Source organism: Haemaphysalis longicornis, unplaced genomic scaffold (genome assembly GCF_048455015.1).
Source record: "Haemaphysalis longicornis isolate Haplotype H1 unplaced genomic scaffold, Haemaphysalis longicornis Haplotype H1 scaffold_7, whole genome shotgun sequence".
Classification (NCBI taxonomy): Eukaryota; Metazoa; Arthropoda; class Arachnida; order Ixodida; family Ixodidae; genus Haemaphysalis; species Haemaphysalis longicornis.
In genome coordinates, this window is record NW_027526422.1 from 137,028,280 (window position 1) to 137,049,288 (window position 21,009).

General features: G+C 47.4%; 1 protein-coding gene across 1 annotated transcript in view; it reads left to right on the plus strand.

Moving 5' to 3' along the window:
* Positions 1-636: 636 nt before the first annotated feature.
* LOC144146569 (Na(+)/citrate cotransporter-like) overlaps positions 637-21,009 on the plus strand; it is a 51,127-nt gene continuing 30,754 nt past the window's right edge. Inside the window, exons 1-3 of the mRNA XM_077678512.1 lie at positions 637-792; positions 5,837-5,986; positions 14,416-14,701. Coding sequence (XP_077534638.1) covers positions 637-792; positions 5,837-5,986; positions 14,416-14,701 — 592 coding nt within the window. The remainder of the gene's footprint in view (positions 793-5,836; positions 5,987-14,415; positions 14,702-21,009) is intronic.

The following is a 21,009-nucleotide window of genomic DNA, read 5'->3' on the forward strand; positions in this document are numbered from 1 at the left end:
TAGGGCAGTTCCAGACTGTGTGGAATAAGTCTGCTCGTAATTTGCATTTTTGGCATTCTTCGTTATATCTCTCTGGGAACATGAGAGACAGTCTGGTTAAAGGTACTTCTTCTAGGCCAATCCCCCTCTGTGGCCCGGGGTTAGGAGTAATTTCGTAAGGGCCATCATCATCGCGGTACCATCCCCGCAATCATCATCATCTTCGTCGTCGTCGTCATCGCCACCATTGTCACCGACACCGCCTCCACCACCGCTACCGTCGTCATCAGCTGCAGCATTAGTCTATTCATGACGTCCCTATTTAGGCTGCCTCCTTATTTAGCCTTAGTTTCTTGGCAACTCGCGTGCATAAAGCAGCCCAACATTTTTTCGAGTTAGGGGAATCAGCATACTTCAGGACAGCACGTTAACATTACTAGCGTTATCATCATTGAAAGCCGGGCACAAAGGGAGGAAGAAGAAGCTTCTTTACGCTGCAAGGTTTTTCAATCACCGGGTGAGGTTTTCAGGGGTGAAAGCGAGAAGTAGCGCCGTACTCTCAAACCAAGCCGACCCGCTATTTCCCCTTTCCTTCCCCACCCATTCCATTTCGTGTCCAAGCAAGACGCGGGCGACTGAAGCCAGCCTCTGAACGCCATGCCCCCGGCCGCTGAACAACCGCACCGGCCCTCGGTTGTCGTGGTGGGGGCCCGCGACCTGGAGCGCGTCTCCAGCGCTTGGCACACGCAGCGGATGCTGCTCGGATACGTGGCTCCCTTCATGCTGGCCCCGCTGCTAGTCCTCAAGGCGCAGGTGAGATTCAGCAAGCCAGTCTCGTTAGTGCCACTCATGTTACGTTCCCACAAGCAATGTGACACCAGGTAGACCACCGACACTATTCGGATTTACGCTGCTAGAGTTGGGGTTTTCGTTCTACAAGCGTCCTACAAACTCTTCAGAGAAACGAAGCGCTTCAAAAAAAAAAAAAAAAAAAACGCTTCGCTTGTAGACGTAGCCTATTTTTTGTGCCCGGTAAGAATGTATTGTAGTTACGGCTACGACGTTTCTGAACGGATAAAGGGCTCAACGAGGGCTCTGACGAGCCCGAAAGGGTTTTCGTTGAGCCCTAAGAGGCTCAACGAGACAGGGTCACCAGGGTCGAGTTTGAAGCAACCGCAGATTCGTTTATTTCACCGGGCGCAGTCGACATAGCCTAGGCCACCCCCCCCCCCCCTTCTCCCCCTCTGCTGACATATGCTCCAAAACAGCCAAGTCCGGAAAACCCGATGCTACACTGGTCCTTGCTTGACATAAAGCTGGCCCACTGTCTCCCTTTATTTTCTGTCTGCGGGCGTTTGTGAACATCCGGCAATCGTTGCACGAAAGCCATCTAATGCAATTCTTGACGATACATGACCACTTCAGTTAATGTGTTAGTAGGCAGCATAATTTCGTTAATATAGTAAGGGGGGGATGCTATGGAAGCAAAGAGCCACTGGCAGGTTCACAAGGCTCCCTGAAGCCCCTGTTGACGATATTGGCGTTGATTTTGGTGGTTATGCGGTGGCAGGTGTAACTGTAAAATACGCTATCAGTCACGCTTCTTCACACGTGACACGGGAAGGCCAGGATACGAGAACACCTACTGCAGGCATTGGAGAGTTGCTAGTAGTACTGTTTCATGCGATTGCTTGGATTTATATAAACGTATGCAATACAGAAGGTGTGAATTCTTTCCTTAGTTATGAGACGCGCTGTAGTGAAGGGCTCCGGATAAATTTTGGCCTTCCCGGGAGCTTTGACGAGCTCCGTAATCTCATCACGAGGGCGTCTTTATTTTTTGCCTCCACCAGAAAAACGGCAACCACCGTATGGGTCCAACCCGCATTGTTAGGCTCAGCAGAGAAAGGCATTAGCCATTGGCGTTGTGATAGGCGTGCATGATGTCTACGAAAAATTACGTAGGCTGTCAAGCATGTTTTGATTTCCGCGGTAGTGTAGAAAACTCAATAAATAGAACAAGAGACATTTTATGGATGCAGCCATTCTATGTGTCTACGTTAAAATGGGATTTAAAGCAAATCTAGATCCTTCTGTACAACCAACGTCAGAATTCTGCACGAATGTGACGTGAGCACAGCTTTCTCTTGAAATAAGGTTGATGAAGAAGGAGGAGCTGGTTCTTTACTCGAAAACAAGACGTCAGTAAGTCAGCCAGCAGTAAGTCAGCCAATCAGGATTGCAGTAAATTTCCTCTTGCTTGTGCTGATTGGTTCTTTCCAGGCTCAAGGGCGTCAGAAAGGGGTCCCGAGAAGAAATGTCATTCATAGCAGACGGTCCGCAGAGAACCTGTTGGGTTATACAGGCGTACCAACCATACCGCGGAGCGGCGTGTCGGGCGGAACAATGGTCAGGGGCAGGGCAGTCAAAAAATGGCAGCATCTCCACTCCGTGGATGATGGCGAGGGTGCGGAGTACGGGGAATCGAAATGACATCCAAGTTGCGTTCCGAGTGAAATCCGATTTGCACCCCGACCGTCATTCGATTTTAGCCGTGAGTTGCATCTTGAATATTCCCTAAATAAAACTGCAACTCACGACTCAAATCGAATTTCGCTTGATTTTCGCTTGATGGTGGTGTGCACACGGCTGGACACGGACGGACATTGGGAGGCCCAAAGGTACTCCGCACCGTCACAGGCGAGGGAGTAAGCCGTTTGACTCTCAGGTAGTAACTCACGGTCGTAGCCCAATGGGTAAGACGACTGACACTAACTCTGCCTGGTCTACTAGACAGGCTCGAATACTGCCGGTGCCTGTGTAATTTTTTGCGATTGTAAATGCTATGCGCGCGGACGCGGACGGAGATTTTGCGGTCCTAAGGTACTCGCACCTAAAAGACCTGTGAGCGCGGAAGGGGGGGGGGGGCAGCAAGGTTGTAAAACAAGAAAGTGAGAAACAAAACTATCCTGTCAGCTACCACTGCAGGCACCGTTTAAAAGGACACTGAAGTGAATTTGTCAAGCTCCCGTTTTTGCTTGCACTGTGTAGACTGGCTCAAATTAACACACTATTCATCGTTTATCCGGTTGACAAATCGGTAATTATTTTACAAAGCGCGAAAGAAGAAAAATTGCGGCGGCCGCACCAACTAAAGGCTGTGACGTCAGGAGGGGGGGGGCACCGTGATTGGACGATGCCCAAGGTTAGCAATCAAACGTTTCGGTTTCGGTTCTGTAAAACAACATGCTTGACATCTGATGGCGTTGTTGGATGGGCATTCTCGATTTCTCAATTATCGCCGTACCACGCTTCTGCCATGTTGTCGGCTGTCAAATGTCTAAGGTAAACCTCCCAGGGCGGCTTGGAATCGTAGAAATCACTAGACGAGGCCTACGCAGTGGATGAACGCCCTCCGCGTCACCGCAGACTCTCAAATGCCATGCGCTTTTCCCGCATATTCGGAGCTTGCCTCACTAATGTCTGTTCGTAAAAAGCTAGTTCGCACCAGGCCAAGGGTGTGCTGATTCAGGCCTGGGCCCACTGCCCGCAAGCAGTCGGTGCTTGTGGCAACAGCACGCCAACGATAACTCGCTAGCGCGCCAGTGCCAGGCTGCGCGCGTTCTGCGATCTCGCTCGTGGAGCAGTGAACGTTACAGCCCAAAAATGGTGAACTCAGTTCAGAAAACATCGGCCGCATACGAAAAAATCAACTTACGAAAAAAATATACATGTAACCTCGGGGCTTCGAACTTGCGACTTTCAAAACTACTTCCAGCGCCTCAGACCGCTAGGCCACAAGCCGCGGCTGGCCAGGTTGGATATATAAGGTATATAATGCATGACCAGTTTACACTTTTATTTATTTTAAGCATTTTAAGTACTTTATGTGACTATTTGTTGTATATCGCTCCTGCAGTAAGTTTCCCCCAAACTTCCACAATATCTCACGTCTAGCAATTGCATTTCTTTGACGGAAAAGCGTTCGCAGATGTGCGGTCGTACTGCTGACCGCTGTGCTTGTTTACCCAGCGCAAAAAGTGCTTCTTGCTCCCTAGTTTTGCGCTGTGCGATAAGAGTTTCAGGTGATTTTATTTTCTTAGTACCTATATTGACTTCGCTGACTCTTCTCCCGCCTTCAATTGGCCTTAGATTTTCCTACTAGCGTAAAGTCAGCGAAGCGTCGCATGTGCACTTGTGCAGCGCTTGTGTGGAGCGACCCGGACTCTGAGTTTGACACAGTGTACAAACTAACAAAGTAAGGAAAGGCACATTCTTTCATTCACAAAGGTGTTGTTGCTTAGTTTCAATTGAGCGAGCGAATAGCGACGACCCGTCCGCGGCCGGCGGACGAAATGCTGGGCCGCCTGACTCGATCGGTAGGTCGGCTGGTCGGCGAACCGTGCAGTAGCGCAGCCATTTTCCAGCTCATCTCCTGCTGACGTCACACGAAAACGCCACAGAAAATGGGCGAGCGTAAAGAGAGGAGGACAGCATTTTCGAATTGATTTTTCTACTAAATAAATTTGCGTGAACGCGGCCAGAGTGGTCAAAACAATGCCTACGGACTCCGAACTACAATTTGCGCTAGTAATCCCGCAATGTTTACAAATCACTTCAGTGTCCCTTTAATTAAGTGCGGAGCACTATATGGGCTCGCCGTATCATCGTAGCGTCCTCTCTGGACACAAGAAGAGCCACACGGCATTCTGTCGTAGCGGCTGGTGTCGCGGCGTAACCCAGAGGCTTCGAAAGCCAAGCGGTTTATATGGTCATAAGCGTTCGAAGCTCGTGAAGCGCTGACGCTTGTTATTCATCCCTCCGTTTTTAGTGCAAAAGAAACTGCAGGATCATTTGAGGCAAAATATACGTAATTAGCCTGCAGCGCCAGCGTTAATTTATCAGGAACGCTCGTTGGGTTGGTTTTTACGATAGTAAGCGAAAGAAGTGGCAGTTCAACGCGGGCACGTGCGGGAGAAAAAGTACGTAGAAAAAGAACAGAACTCCTGCTGTCACAGTTTCACGCAGGGGGCGCGCGAGCACAGCGAATGAGGGAAATTTGAAATGCGTTGGGTGGCACCAGTGCGCGGATCACGGCGCTACAGCCCATTATGGCGTATCGCTGCTTTGCACTTCAGACGGCGTTAACATTGAGTGGAACGGCTCTAATTTTTTTTACCGCAATTCTGGGCTTGAAGTGCATTTCTGTTTATCTAGTTTATCGTAATTACCCGTTGCATTCGGTACGTAAACTCTACAGAATGCAATTCGCAACTGAGGGGAACCAATTACTTCATAGTTACTCGTAAATCACTCCTGATTAAAGGCGTTTTCAGAACTTTTGCGGTAGGCTTTATTTTACAATCCGGTATACGCCGAGAAAATAATTCCAGAACTGGGCATAAAAATACACTGAGCATGAAAAAAGTTCGACGCAGCCCAGTACGATTCAGAGATGTTCCATGCACGCTGTAAAGAATAGCACATGCTAACAAAATTTTTTGACCACCCCCAAGGTAGAAGATTTGTTTAAGCATATATGGGCATGCCAGTAAAGAGTTAACGTGAAGGGACGTAAAATTTACATAAGGTGCTAACTGGCCATGTTCTGGTGGCAGAAAGAACAAACAGAGCAGAATATAGGTGTAACACAATATAACACAAGTATAATGTAACAAATATAACACAAATATATCAAAACAAAGCACAACATAAAAGCGTAAGAAAAGATGCCTCCGCCAGTACGGGTGACTCTGTACATGCAGTACTGCGTTTTATATTGTCACGCCAGTGCGCTCTATGTCTCTTTAATTGCACATCAGCCAAACCCTCACTGTCCTGTTTGTGGCGAGCGCAGATCTCCAAGTGCGTGTACATGGTGCTCCTGATGGCCATGATGTGGCTGTCGGTGGTGATTCCCCCCCAAGCCACTGCGCTACTTCCCCTGGTCGTCCTCCCTGTCCTGGGCATCGCGTCCGCCAAGAAGGTCGGCTCTATGTACTACGGGGTACGTCACCTGGCTCTCAAAGGCGATTAGTCGTCTTCGGAAGGTCCGTCTATAGCTTTCGGGCGGTACCTTTCTGACCACTTTGGCGGCGTAAGGGGCCAGTTCCACATTCAAACTGAGGAAATTGGAAGGCGTGATGGAAGGGACTGGAGGGAGAAAAGAAGGGGGGGGGGGGGTACAATGTGATAAGAAAGAGCGAGTTTTCATTCCGAGTCTGTCACACAATTGGAAAAACGCTATTGAGTTACATTCACAGCCACTGGAGATGGTTTATGCTTCATTTTCGACCTTTTACACCTCCACTTTTACCCTTGAGAAACAGTAAATTTTATTTCATAGTGTTTCTTCATTGCTGCGTAGTACTGCGACCGTGCTTAGAAACACCTCCCGACACATGGAGCCGGCAGTCTTACAGAAGTAGGCATGACAAATAACCTGTATTCTACGGAATTATTTCCTAACGCGATGTCACGTATAGATGCAACACTGAAAGGGCTTAGAGCGGTCCTCATAACAATTGTGATGTTTCCAAAGATGTACAGATCTGTCTAAGAGATTTTAATACATTTTAGGAATGAAAAAAAAAGTTGCAACAGAGCTGTTGTGTCGCAAAAGATAAGAACGCTGAAGTCAATGGGAGCCTATGAATAAGATGGCCAGCGAGGAACCAGTACAGCAGACCAAAAAAAAATGTGTTATCATCCGTTCCTAAAAACGTTGAGAGCAGCGCAAAAGCTTTCCGTCATCGAAACTGCGTCGGACGTGTGTCAAAACGTTCGCTGAAAGTGAGTCCAACCTTTGCTTAAAGTGCGTCCAATGGATCGTCAAAGCTTCGAAGACCAACATCGCAAACGCAGAACGGAACCCAAGCGACGATTTTTGGCGCACAAAGTAAACGCATCTACGAACGATCTAAACGTATAGCGATACGTGGGTTATGTGATGAAGGTATACTATTGTACTTGTTGTTCGTGACAGATGCGGGTATTGTCCTATTTGGGAACATTCCTTTTTTCACGATTTTAAAGTAACCATTTTGACATCACGAAAGCCTGTTTCCTTCAGAGGTTTCCGCTCGGCCAACCGATCTATGGAGAATTGCATCAGTATTTTTGACAGGACACCTTGAGTCCCGCTAAGAAGCGTCCACTTTAAAAAGGAACACGCCGGTTTTCGGATGCTGAGCAAGCTGACAACACTGATTTCTATCAGCAATTGCTAGCAGCTGAATGATGAGTGCATGCTGCGACTAAGATACCCAACCCGTTGTGCTTTCTGTGATGGAATAAAAACCTATACACCTAAAATGAAGAGAACATTCACCTCGCTGAAGCAAGAGGTTTTCTAATGGCTAAAGTTCTACGTGGGGTGAAGCTGGAATTACCAAGGGGTGACTGGTCTTGCTAGAAGACAAGTCTGAAAGACAGAGTGCATGCTGACAGCATGCCTTTTTAGAGCATAATTTTGCAAAAGGATTGGTAACCTTACTTTCGAAAAGAAGAAGATATACATAGTATGGCATTTGAAGTTCACAGAAATTAGGTATTGACAAAAGGATGGGATCTTGTCTCGTTGGCTCCGTTCGCAGCGCCCCGGAAGACGCCGCAGGGCGCAAGTAATTAAAGGGACCCTGCAACACTTTCTTGAACTTTTTTTCTTAAATATTAAATGCTTGCAGAACGTTGAAACCCAGCACACCCAGTACTTAGATTAGGGGTCGCAAAGTACTTCAGCCAAAAATTACTGATCTATGCCCCTCAGATAACTTGGAAAATCGCTCAAAAGATTTTGTCTTTCTTTCCCTGTCATGACGTTCTTCGACGGCCTGAATTACGTCACTGGGGCCATGTAGCGGCTGTTGGCCGGTTTCCTCCAGTTGCAGCAATGCACATTTTTTTTTTATATCAACCAAAAAATAAAGCCACAAAAAGAAAGCAGAAATGGAAGGTGCATCTGGTGCGACGAGCAAATCACGCGGTGCCGCGCTCCGTGCTGACGATAACTGTAGCTTTCGCAGTGCTTCCAGACGCGAAGGAAACAGTGAAAGCGTTTATCAAAAGTCTTGCAGTGTCCCTTTAAAGAGGCATCAGGTGCGCCGTATAGTTCTCATTTCGCGTCATTCCGGCTTTCGAGCGAAACCATTAGACATCACCAGGAAGGGGAGAGGGAGAGAGAAAACTGTATTTCTGCACACTCGGAGTTATGGAGGCCTGATGACCAAAAGCCGCGGCTTGAAGGTTTGATTGATTGATTGTGGGGTTTAACGCGCCGACGCAACGTAGGCGATGAGGCGCGCCGTAGTGGAGGGCTCCGGATTAATTTTGACCACCTGGGGATCTTTATCGTGCACCGAAATCTCGTACACACGGGCGTTTTTGCTTTTCGCCTCCATCAGAAAAGCGGCCGCCGCGGCCGGGCGGCTTGAAGGTGACCTCGGCTGCTCGTTCCGCTAAGCGATTCCGAACCTGCACGTTCCAGCTTCCCATCGCCTACTACCAGTGCTCGCCAGTGCCCATTACGGGAAATGGGTCTTTAGAACAGTTCTATGTCGTTGAATGATTGTAGGGTTCAACGCGCCTCCGAAACGCAGGCGATGAGGCGCGCCGTAGGGGTGGGCCCCGGATTAATTTTTGACCATCTCTGGATCTTTAACGTGCTCCGATATCTCGGGCAAACGGGCGTTTTTGCTTTTCACCTCCATCAGAAAAGTGGCCACCGTGGCCGGGAATTGAATCCGCGCCTTCGTGGAAGAGTTCCATATCAAATTAGCGATGGTGTCCTGGCCACCACATACAAAAACAAAGGTGCCAGCTTCGAGGCAGATTTCAGAATCCAAGTAGACCCTCAGTGTCTTGAAAATTCTTACGATAGGCACTAAGTGCATTTATATATCGCGCTCTCACAAGAAATGCCAAATATTGCTTCTTCATGCCTCAAGCATGCCCCACAAGTACAAATCGAGCTTTCAGTGCTTAAGAGAAAGTGCTTGAGTATTCGAGTGCACTATTTGTACTCTTTGAGTGAAAAGAGCGGTACTTTTAGCCAACCTACCGCTCCACAGCTAGGGCGTTGGCCCTGCTGCATGGCTGCTCACTTGTTTATTTACCATCTACGTGGAGCGCAAACATTCGTGGGCGGCGTAAAACACGACGTGAGGCGGAACGCTAATGCAGCCGCGCCATGAATGTGGTTGCACAAACTTTTGTAGGTCAGCTACATCCCTTTGCGTTAACTTCGTTTGTTGGACGGCATCACCCTAATATAGCCACCCTATGCTTACACAACTAGGGTGCAATGATCCCATCTGAAATTTTGTTCTGAGCTCCAGGAGATCAGGGTTCCAGGGGATTCTAAGGAATAACTTAAGGTCAACGAGTATTTGTGTGTCCTTAATGCTCAAAGATGAAAAAAGGTTGGAGAAAAGCTCTGCGATCCGTTAGGCTGTACAAAAGAGGTTAGAAACCTCTGCGGGAGGTTTCAGTCAACCAGAGGCGACTGCACTGCCTGTGACCCGCAACTTTGTTTTGGAAGTAAATAACAACGACCACCTGTTTTTTTACACAAGATGGCGTGAAGAATTCCTCAGCGGGCTGAAGGCAGGAATGAGCGCGCAATGTTTACTGTACGCGTTAAGATTTTTTTCCCCTGAAGCGCCAAGTTTATTGCCTTCTTTTTTGCTTGTCTTAACAATTTCAGCATTTGTAGATTAGCACTACATAAGGCTGGTTTAAGACGGCGTCCTTCCTTTTGCTCATTATGGATGGCGGGCAGGCCTCTGTAGAAAAAAAAGCAAGCAAGCAGCAGAATAATGTGGCCGTTTTAGCCTAGCTCTCCACAACTTTAATCAAACAAAGGGCACTTATCCTTGCCATGCCGCAAATAAAAACACGTGAAATAAGCAAAGGGTTTGCTTCTCCCGTTGACTATGGGAATGCCGCGACTGGAATTCATGCTACGGTTTATAACGTCCCCACGTCCTTCACGCCAGGAGTGCGCATGTCATATTTCTCCCAAGCGACATTATCGTCACCTGCCGGAACTCTATCACTGCGCGCTTAGAGCGCGTCAGCATAACGTGAGTTTTGTTTTTACGCCACTAATAAATATATTTGCCTAGTATCTGCTTGCTTCCTTGCAAATGTTGTCTCGTGCTACCCCTGTCACATATCCCCCTATCCGTTCTCCGCTACCTGCCTTTGCCCTCGTCCCATTTCCTCTCACTTGAATTCAATGCTGGTGCGTTTAACGCAGTTGAATTTTCTGGACTGCGCAATGGTCGCGCGAAGTCTTTTGGGACAGCGCTTATACTATTCCGATCGCCTAAAAAATGACTTTCTGACAACGTACTTGTGCATAGTGGAGAAGCCGAATTTCACGTTGCCTAACGCGAGCAAAATAATCACAGACTCGCAAAAAGCGTATGCCAGCTATAGAAAAGGGCAGGTGTCTCTGACGGCACTCAGAATACTAGAGGGAGGAATACGCCGCATACCCGAGCAGAAAGTCGAACTTATATGGACACCGGCTCACTCAGGGCTGGAGGGCAACGAACTCGCCCACCAGCTTGCCCGAGAACTTGAACACCGGGCAGTCGAGCACGAGCCGCAGGCCATAACGACCTACAAGGAGATCATCAGCCACTACAGGGAAGGCAGACGGCGGTACCCTGACCCGCACAAGTCGCACAGCAAACGATCTATCGCCAAATACAAGCAGGATCCTTCCCGCACCCCTATCTCCAAAGCAGAATGTACCCCGAGATATACGAGAAAGAGTGTAGATTCTGCGGGAAAGTGGGCACGCTCCGGCACGTCATCGGAGAGTGCGATTTCACCGAGGCAATCCCTCCACCCCTTACCCAACCCTCAATTACCCTTCCCACACCCTTTAACGAGCGATGGGAGACCTTGCTAACCAGCCCCGCCTTGGAAGACCAGCTCGTCCTGATCTCCAGGGGCCAGGCAGCCGCGGTAGCATATGGGTCCCGTGAAGAGGGAACCACCCCATCCGGCACGTAGTCGCCGCAATTTTGTGTGGCTAAATAACGTTGTTCTCTCTCTCTCTCTCAACACACACGCCCTGTAGCGCTTTTTAGGGTTACGAGGGGTCTCAATAAGGTTGTAATGAAGGACCTTTGAGACATGATACCTAGATATTTGACTTTTCACACCGCCCCTGGAAAACATTTCTTCTCAGTGATGCCTTTGTCTATACTAGTGAAGTCGTCTTCAATTGCGCTGCATAGGAATACATGGGGCTTGTAGGGATATTCAATGTAAGGCCCTATGAGCTCCATATTATCGTATTAGGCATTCAATAATGCTTTGAAAAAATGTATTCAAACGCACCCCTTATACGTACTTAGAAGAACGTCTCCAAGCAGTGTCTTTGTGTTTAGTAAGGGAGCCGACGTAAGTTAGCTCGCTGTATAGCATTCCGTAGGTTATGCATATTGTTCATGGAGGTATTTAATAAATATCCCGCGGCCATCATACATTGAAGTATGACTTTTTATATTGCCCTTGAAACGGATATTGACAATGATGCATTTGTTTATATTAATGAGGCTGACTTTGAAGGGGCCCGGTGTATAACGCCCTGCGGGAATGCATGGGATTCTTTATAGGTATTCAATATGAGCCACTAGGGTCATCGTATTCTCATACCGACTGTTATATTGCCCCTCAAAGCATTTTTCCTGCAATGCATACGTGTATAGAAGTGAAAGTGTCTTTCAGGAGGTTGACTAAATAGGGGCTCAATCGGATACACGGGATCCTATAGGGTCATTGATAAGGAGCACTACGGCCTTTCTACGTCAGTGTCAAACTGCGTATATGGCTCCTCAAAAAGTAGTGTGCGTAGTACCGAAGACGACGTTAAGTAGATTCGATGTATTTTGGTGTATAGTGCGCCGTAGATATACAAGGGGTTTTGCGTAGGTTTTTAAGGTAGAGCCCTTGGGCCATCACACATTCAAATTTCCCCGCGAAAATACTGTTCCCATTGATGCATTTGTGCACAGTATTTTTATTTATTTATTCAGTACCAAACAGCGCCTGTGGCATTACAGTGGGGGGGGTACAAGGAAATATACACTAATCAATGCAAGTGATTTAACAATAAATGCAGAGTCAAACTTAAACAACATACACAACTTGAATACACAACTTGAATGTTACAAAAAATTGGGTCATAACATGAAAAAAAATGCATCGTTAGACATGACTGTCACAGTATCTCGAGGTAGCCGATTCCAATTCGATATGGTCTTGGGAAAAAAAGACTCTTAGGACATCTGTTTTACACATCATTTCTCTTACCTTATTCACATGATCCAAGCGTGAAGAGACATAATCAGGCCTAAAAAAGTATTTTTCTCGCTCTATGCCAGTCCTGGAGTGAAAGATATATGAAATAACTTCAGCCTAAGAGCCCTTCTACGTTCTTCTTATGGTTCCCATCCAACAATCTCTTTCGCACGCGATACACTGAAATTCCTAGTGTAATTTCGGAACACAAAACGGGCCGCTAAGTTTTGCACTCTTTCTAACTTCTGGATGTCATTCTTTAGCCAAGGGTCCCATACAGTGCAAGCATAATCAAGAATACAGCGAACATTCATAATATACAGTAGCTGCTTAATTTGGAATGGATAATGTTTTGTATTGCGTCGCAAGAATCCTAATACTCGACATGCCTTGGCGGAAATATATTCAATACGGCGGTGCCACGACAGAGTGGAGGTAAAGAAAACACCAAGATACTTGAACTCAGGTACATATGAAAGCTACTCAGAGTTAATTGTGTATTTAACTTGATGGGGAGTACGTTTTCTTGAAAAACACAAATGTACAGTTTTCTGCCAATTTATACGCATACCCCATTTTTTGCACCACTCTGCAACCCTATTTAGGTCATCTTGCAAGGCAAAACAATCACTCTTATTATGAATAACTCTATATAACACGCAATCATCAGCGAATAATCTGACATGAGATGAGATGTGAACACTTAGATCATTTATGTAAATTAAGAACAACAGAGGGCCCAAAACAGATCCCTGGGGTACACCTGATGTTACTTCTATCTCGTGCGAGTGTTGACTGTTTAATACTACTTTCTGGTGCCTTGAGGTTAAATATTCCTGAATCCAAGAAATAACTGATTTATTCAAATTATACCAAGATAACATTTGTACCAACAAAACATGCGGAACAACGTCAAAAGCTTTTTTAAAATCCAGGAAAACTGAATCAACCGAGCAGCCGTTATCTAATGCACTTGCTACATCGTGAGTAAGCTCTGTTAGCTGAGTAACGCAGGAAAAACCGGTACGAAATTCGTGTTGACAAGGGCTTAGCAAGGAGAATCTGTTTAAGTGATTAATAATGTTAGTAAAGAGTATATGCTCAAATACTTTGCACACAATACTTGTCAAGGAAATCGGCCGGTAATCCATACCGGGAATCCATACCTAAATTGCTCGGTGTAAATTGCCGGGAATCCATACCTAAATTGCTCGGTGTATAGGGCTGTATAGAATACACTGGGTTTTATAGAGATATTAAACACAAGAGCCCAGGGCCTTCACACTTTCCTGTGACTCCCTATATGGCTCCTCAAACATGTATTCCCAGCGATGCATATGTCTTCGTAGGCACACTGGGGTTTTATTGAGATATTAGGCGTATGGTTTAGCGCCTTTATATTTGCGTATTACTCCCTATACGTAGTCATGTGAAAAGTGAAGGTGCTCCTAAAAAAGGCACTCCCAGCAATGTATACCCGTCTTTAGCATGGGTAGGGTCATCTGGAAGCACCGTATCTTCGCGCGTATAACACGCCCCTGCATATAACCCTGCCCCGCCCACCACTTTCCGCCGACGAATAAAAAATATATCCCCGCGTATTGCCCGCACATTTCATACACAAAAGATAAGCCAAACCTACTACTAAAATAACAATATACATTTGTGTATGCAAAACTACTCACCTAGCTCACTACGTAAATAGATGATGGCTTGCTGCATACATTTTTAACGTTGGTATATTGTTGAGCTGTGTGTGCAAAATAAACTATGTCAATGGGATAACCGTACCTGCTGTAGGGGCATCACGGCTTGACGCGCATTGTGGTGAAGCTGCACTAAAGGAAGTACCTCGCATATAACCCGCACCTGTACTTAACCCCTGGAATTTTCAGATTTTTGGGGCGGGTTATACGCTCGAAATTACGGTGTCGAATAGGAGGCACTGGGGCCTTCTTTGGTATAGTCGAAAGCCGATTTTACAGAAGCTCAGTGTATAGCGTCTATGAACTTATTCGACAGTTCCCACTTGCGAACTTGCCAATTTATTGTGGCCCATTTTTTTTTAAAGAGACCAGCGCCTGCACGTGCAATGCTCGCCCTCGTGTCACTGCGCAGGACGGCGTTATCACGCTCATCTGCTCCGCCGCCTTCGCCGTCACCATGGACCGGTCACGGGTGCTGCGGCGGGTCTCGCTACTGCTGCTCGGCTGGAGCGGCTTCGTGTACCGGCCCCTGGCTCTGTCCGTCCTGTTCGCCGTCTTCACGGCACTGCTGGCTGCTCTGGCCAGGCCCACGCTGGCCGTCACCGTCATGTCGGCCGCGGCCCGAGCACTTATCCTCGAGCTCCAGAGGGCCACCATGCTCAAGTACTCGCGACCCTCCGACGGCACGGCGGGCGGGGGTGAGCGACGCTGAAGGTTACGCTTGGTCCAACGCTTCCCTGATTGTTTGGGTGATTTGATTGCGAGCCGCCACTGAAACTGAACGTTCCCTCCTCGTTTGCAAAAGCATTGCTAACCACCCCGTATCTTACAAGTTAACTGCATAATCTACGTGTCGCCCAGAACTTGGTAGCAGAATAGCCCCTCTCCCCCCTCCCCCCCTCCGCGAAGGCCTCAATTGACCCGTTTCGAGAAAGCGCCCCTGTCGCTGCTGCTGTTGTATATGTCCGGTCAAGAAAACGGCCGTGGTTGTAAAGCGTAAAAAAAAAAGAAAAACAATATGCGTGATCCCATGTGATTTGAATCCGAGTCTGCGCAGTTGCAGCCCAGTCCGCTAACAACTGTGCTTTTTTAGGGGTTCGGGCTGTAGGCATCTCATGTCGTCGTCGTAACCGTCGTGTAATGCAGATACAGTACTCGGAACACCGGGACACTTTTTTAGTCCTCGCCCTAGAACGCAACGCGGGCTAAAAAAACACTGGGACACTCGTTTACGCCTTGCGCTAGAGCGATTCATGCTTCAGAGACAGGAGACGTTTTACAGCGAATCTGTATACCTCTACCCCGCAACGGTTTCATCTCCGTTGGCAAAAATGCCAACGCGCCAAGAATACACTTATACACTGCTTGCTTCGGCCCTCTCCACGTTTCACGCTAGTGGAGATGGCCCAAGATTTCTTTCTGTATTTCTACGATCTCTGCAAGCTGCCAGAGTGCAGCAAATTTGTTATTTCTTTCTTCATTACACACAAACACACCCACACACACACGCACGCACACACACGCACACAAACGCACGCACGCAAACGCACGCAGACACGCACACACGCACACGCACACTCACACACGCACGCACACACTTGGGGGAATGGCCAGGCATAAGCAGCATCTAGGGGCAATGCGGCCGCTTCACGAAAAATTCACAAAACTATGAATTGGGAACGCAAAAGTTGTAGAATGTTGCGTGCAGTGTGACACCCGAACGTGCTTCCATGTGCGTAGAAAAGGTGCGCAGGAGCCGTGCATAACCCTGATTCTAGGGAAGGTGTGGCGTGTGCAGTCTGCTTTAAGGCGTAATTGGCGCTGTAAGACGGAGAAACAAAAGCGAAGCAGGAGACGCCGTATACACCAACATTTGTAGAACCAACGGCAGTACAGCTGCGGCCCGCGCTGCTTTCGCTCGTGTTTACCCAGCGGCTGCAGGGAGCCGGTTGCGACGGCGACGCCACCTGGCGCTGTGGGTCGCTCGGGCGCTGCATTGCTGGTTAGGCGGTGGCGGAGAGTTTTAAAACTGACCGTGGTTCTATAAACGTTGGTATACACAGTGTAGCAGAAGAGAAGCCAGTTGAAATATTGAAGCCAGTTGAAGCCAGTTAAAGAAGCCAGTTCAAGTATTTCGCGCAAAAAAAAAAACAAAGCGAAGAAAGACAAAAATACCGTGGAGCGGTACAGAACTCGTAGTTTCGTATCGCCAGGCTTTTGCCATCAAAGCACGTGAGCAGTCTTAAGTGCCCGAGGAAGTTTTATGTCCGTGGACCATAAGAAGCCTCTGACAACGGGCCTGTACCCGTAGTACCTGTCGTTTTCGTTCCGTACGTAAACAAATTAACGAATGGGTACCTAATAATAAAACTACGAGTAATAATTTCACTAAATGCGTGTACCAAGTTATAACTGAGACCCTTCCTTAATTTTATTTAATTAAAAGTGACAGTAATGATGGCTTGTTTAATAAAATAGAACATGGCCTAGTGCGAAAAGGTTCAATAGAGCATGCGATTCTGCATCCCCTTCAACCGCGTTTCCGGAAGAAATGCTCGTATGTTTTCGGCAATAAGCGAACTGGTTGTTGAAGTTGGTTGATGGCCAGAGAATTGTCGCAGGAGAAAGAATTTACGCGCTACAAGCATTAGTCTGTGCGCACTGAGGTCATATCAGTAAGCCACTAAAATTTAGCATGCCGGTCCTTACATGTGACAGTGTGGCGTAAGAACAATTCGATTTTTAGAAGCATTCTGGTATGAGACGCTTCTCTCAATGGTCTAAAATGTAGGTTATGGGAGTTTGAAGTCTTTGGGGTGGTTTCATAATGAAGCAAATTAACCGAGCTCGAGGTATTTTTTTTTTGTGAAAGAATACCTGCCGGAAAGAGGGAGAGAGAGAGCGAGAAAAACTTTATTATGAAGAAAACATTGCGAAAAATTCTCCTTTTTTCACTCAAGCGACAAAAACCACCCATTGCTAAACCTGAACAGTGAAAATATCTTTTTATTTGCTTTACCCCTTTCCCCTCGCCTTCATAGGGGAGCCAATGAACCGATTTTAAGCTTCTCGAGGCGCGTTTGCAATTGGCCAGGTAAGACGTGTAGTTCTGAACCCTAGCTGAGCTACACGGCTTAAAGGTTATAGGGAAAACTAACCTTAAAGTAAAGTCCAGCAGTGTCTGGGGACGGGGATGGTAATGTAAGCTAGATGTTCACGTCAGCGCGTGCGTAACAATTACGGCGCTCTTCGTCACGTCACGTGGAGTAGCAAAGGTAGTGGGGTCACCTCAGGCCTCTGAAGGGCCACTGGCTTAAGAACAGCCTGTTATTGTCGATGGTGCACTGAAGATTTTTAGCCGCACCCGTTACGTTGTTACTGAGAGGTACCTTACAAAAGATCGTGACTTCATGAGCAGTACGTCACTTGAAGCAAAGACGAAGACAACTCATGTTATGACTTCCCATCTTTTTTATGACTTCCTCAATATTGATTGATTATGAGGTTCGACGCTTCCACGCTACACAGGCGATGAGGCGCGCCGTAGGGGAGAACTGCGGAGTAATTTTTACCACCTCGGGATCTTCAATGTGCGCCGAAATCTCGAACACGCGGGTGTTTTCGCTTTCGCCGCCATCAGAAAAGCGGCGGCCGCGGCCGGGAACGGAATCTGCGGCCTTGGGCTCACAAGCACGAACTTCTCCAATCTTAACGCAAGTGCAATGTAGTCAGAGAGCAATGCGTGATGTATTACTAGATCCTACGAAGGAGACGACACTTGAACGAGTGCACAAATTATTTTAAATTGTTTTCATATTCGTAATCAAACAACGTAGAGGAGCAGCAACCGCTCAAACTATATTGATAAATATGTACACCACACTCTGGGTATGATACATATTACAACATCTTTCCCTGCAAGTTTTTTGCACTGCATTCTTGCTAGCTCCAACCCTCCCCCCTTCCAACTTACTGTCCGCCACGTTGTAACAAAGACTGAAAATGCAGTCTTCCCTATTTCCTTTGTTTGTTTTCTCTTATTTAGGTGGTGGAAAGAATTGCTTTAAAATATTCGCCTGCCGTAAACTATTTACTGCTCCGGTAGCGCACAAAAGGGCAGCCACAGATCGTCTCGTCGCACCGATTTCTTTTTAAAGGAACCACTGTTCGGTGTTTTGCAGAAGACCCGAGGGCCGAGAAGGAGGATCCGGAAATAAGGCTGCTGATGACGTGAGTAGAAATATGCGAAACGCCGATCTAAGCATGTAGCTTGCAAAGGACTGCATTCAAGCTTCACCCTGTTCTCGAGAAATGTACGCTTTCGCCCTCTGCGTTAGGACATGTCATTCATGCGAGGGCATCAGCCTCTTGAAGTCACTGACAGCGTTAACTACAATCAAACCCAGATATAGCGAACTATATTATGCGTCGCGATTAGTTCGATATATACAATAGTTCGATATACCCGAACCCGTCTATAACGAATTTTTTGTTACGAGTTCGCTATACACGGACCCCAGCTGTCAATCTCACATAGAGAAAGGAACACGTAAAGTATGACATTACCTTGCACAAAAGAATCCATTTATTGCATGCAGTAAACCTACTTTCCGCCTTCACTGCCTACTTCGCAAAAGAACGGTGATTTTCTTTGTCACTTTATTTTTGGCGGAGGCGCCCTTAGCACCACTTCAGGTCCATGTCCTTCAATATCGAAGCAATGTTGGCTGACTGGATGGGCTCCGTCGTGCGTCCCGTGCGTCGGAAATCGTTACGGAAGGTGTCGGGCGTCACGTCGCTCCATGCGAGTCTCAACATCTCAATCGCCGCTCCGAGACGCCATACATTTCGGTCGCAATTGTAGGCGTGCCATGTTCGATATATCCGATGTGAACTCCGTTAAAAGGAATATGTTTAGCATGCATTTTCGTAACGGATTTGCTTTTGTTTGATTTGTCGCATAATGCGCTATATCCGGGTTTGTTGTAATCGGGTTTGACTGTACTGCTCGGAAACCGGTCGGCGAGTACCGTGCTTCGGCCGATGTCTGTTGCCTCTGCAGTGTAAAGAACACTCCCTTGAATATTTCAACTCTTCGCAACTTCTCGTGAAAATGATAATGAATTCTAATAAACACTTCTTCACAAAAAGAAGTAACAAAGCCATTAAAAGAGAGGGAACAAAACATTTGTTTGAAACGAGAAAAAGTTTCATGGAGGCATCGTAATTCTACAAAGCCTTAAAATCGGCCGCGTCGACAGCCTTTTTCGATTACGCGTATACTAAGTCATGTCTCGTTATTATGGACACATTCGTTCTCCAGAAAAATCGTCAACAATGTGAGTCGTCCAAATAACGAATCAAGATCAAAAGCACAAACATTGAGGAATATTCGTTTAAGGAAACCTTGTTTTAGATAGAATCGTTTAAGGAAACATTACGGAAAGATCGGTCCGTTTACACTTAACACCACCCAGTGCCTAAACCGAACTGACCTTGCCTTGCCTTTTATGCGCGGCGGATATTTGCACGAACTATCATCATCCTGTTATCTTGTCCTGAGCCTCATGACTTGGTCTTTCCGGTGTATGCCGCACTGGGCAATCTTGTTTGATGGGGAAAGGGTGTCACCCTGTCTTCACTAAGCTGATCACGAATGTTCTCGATGTAATTCTATGGTACTAGAAGGAAGAGCGTTCCGAGATAAATGCATATTTCGGCAAAAAGTAAATTCCTGGTACGCGCTGGGGCCTCGGGGGTCACCAGTCATTTGTTCTACTTTTTCCTTTGTGGACCCGTGTCCATAATAACGCGACAAAAGTGCCTGTATTATTACGTTTCGTCCCCAAAACAGCCGCCGATAGTCCGGACTGCGGGTTTCTATTTTAACGGGGCAGAATTGCATGGCGACAGACCGGTCGCTGCAAATTTCGTTCATATTGCGGGAAGTCCACATTAACGGGGTCCATATTAACGAGACATGATTGTAAAGGCTGCAGCTGGGTAACGGTCTCTCTCAAAGCTCTGTGGTACCGTTAAACGGCGGGCAAAGGCAGGGAATGGTGTTTATTAGATGCGACGCATCTCTTGCTCGGGGGTATCTCCCTCCGGCGTCGGCGTCCGCACACCACCTGCTCATGCGCAACTCTCCTCTGTTCTTCTCTCCGACAGCTGTGCGCAACACTCTCACTCCGTCTCATTAACATAATAACAACAGCTGCGCGCGCGCTTCGCTCCGCTCGCGTCTGCTCCGGCGCGCAAGTGCGCGCATGCGCGACTCTCCTCCGCTGTCTCCTCTCCTTCAGGCGCTGTGAATATAAAGGGGGTAGCACGTTGCGGCGGTTCAGTCAGCGCTCGCGATCCACTGACCGTGTACTTCAGCGACCACAAAGCCGTCGTGCTCAAAGTAAAGTGCAACCGCTGAAAATGGCAACCAGTCTCTGTCTCTCTCAGTAAAAGAATGAAAATTACGCCCATCTTTCCCGCGTATGAGAACACCCGCATGTGATGCAATGCATCCTACGCGATTTAGAGAATCGACGCAATGGAAACACCAATTAAACCGCCCCGATGCGTCGCATCACATCAGGGTTCCCCTCGCGGGAAGATGGGCGTACTTTTTGTTGTAGCTACCTAAAGGTAGCTACGTCTATGCATTTAGGACCCTAGGGTTTGGTACAGAGGCGGCAAGGCGGAGAGGATTGCGTGGAAGGAAAAGACTGCACATAAGTTGGGTGAGATAAGTTATTGACCTGCAGGGCTCGGATAATTCTTTACTGCCTTGTGGGTAGCGCTTTGTTGTCGGTGGACATGTTCTTCAGGGGAGTTTATAGTGCCGCGAAATTTCTTGTAATGATAATGGAGGATCCATGCGCTCGGGCGCACATTTATCAACGCTGGCTCAGTGGTTCAAACCTCGAGGCCCGAGGTTGGCGATTTCGTTGCCGGGAGTGAGGCATTGCATAGTTGTTCATGTGATCCGGATTGGTGTCGTCGGCGGTTGCTG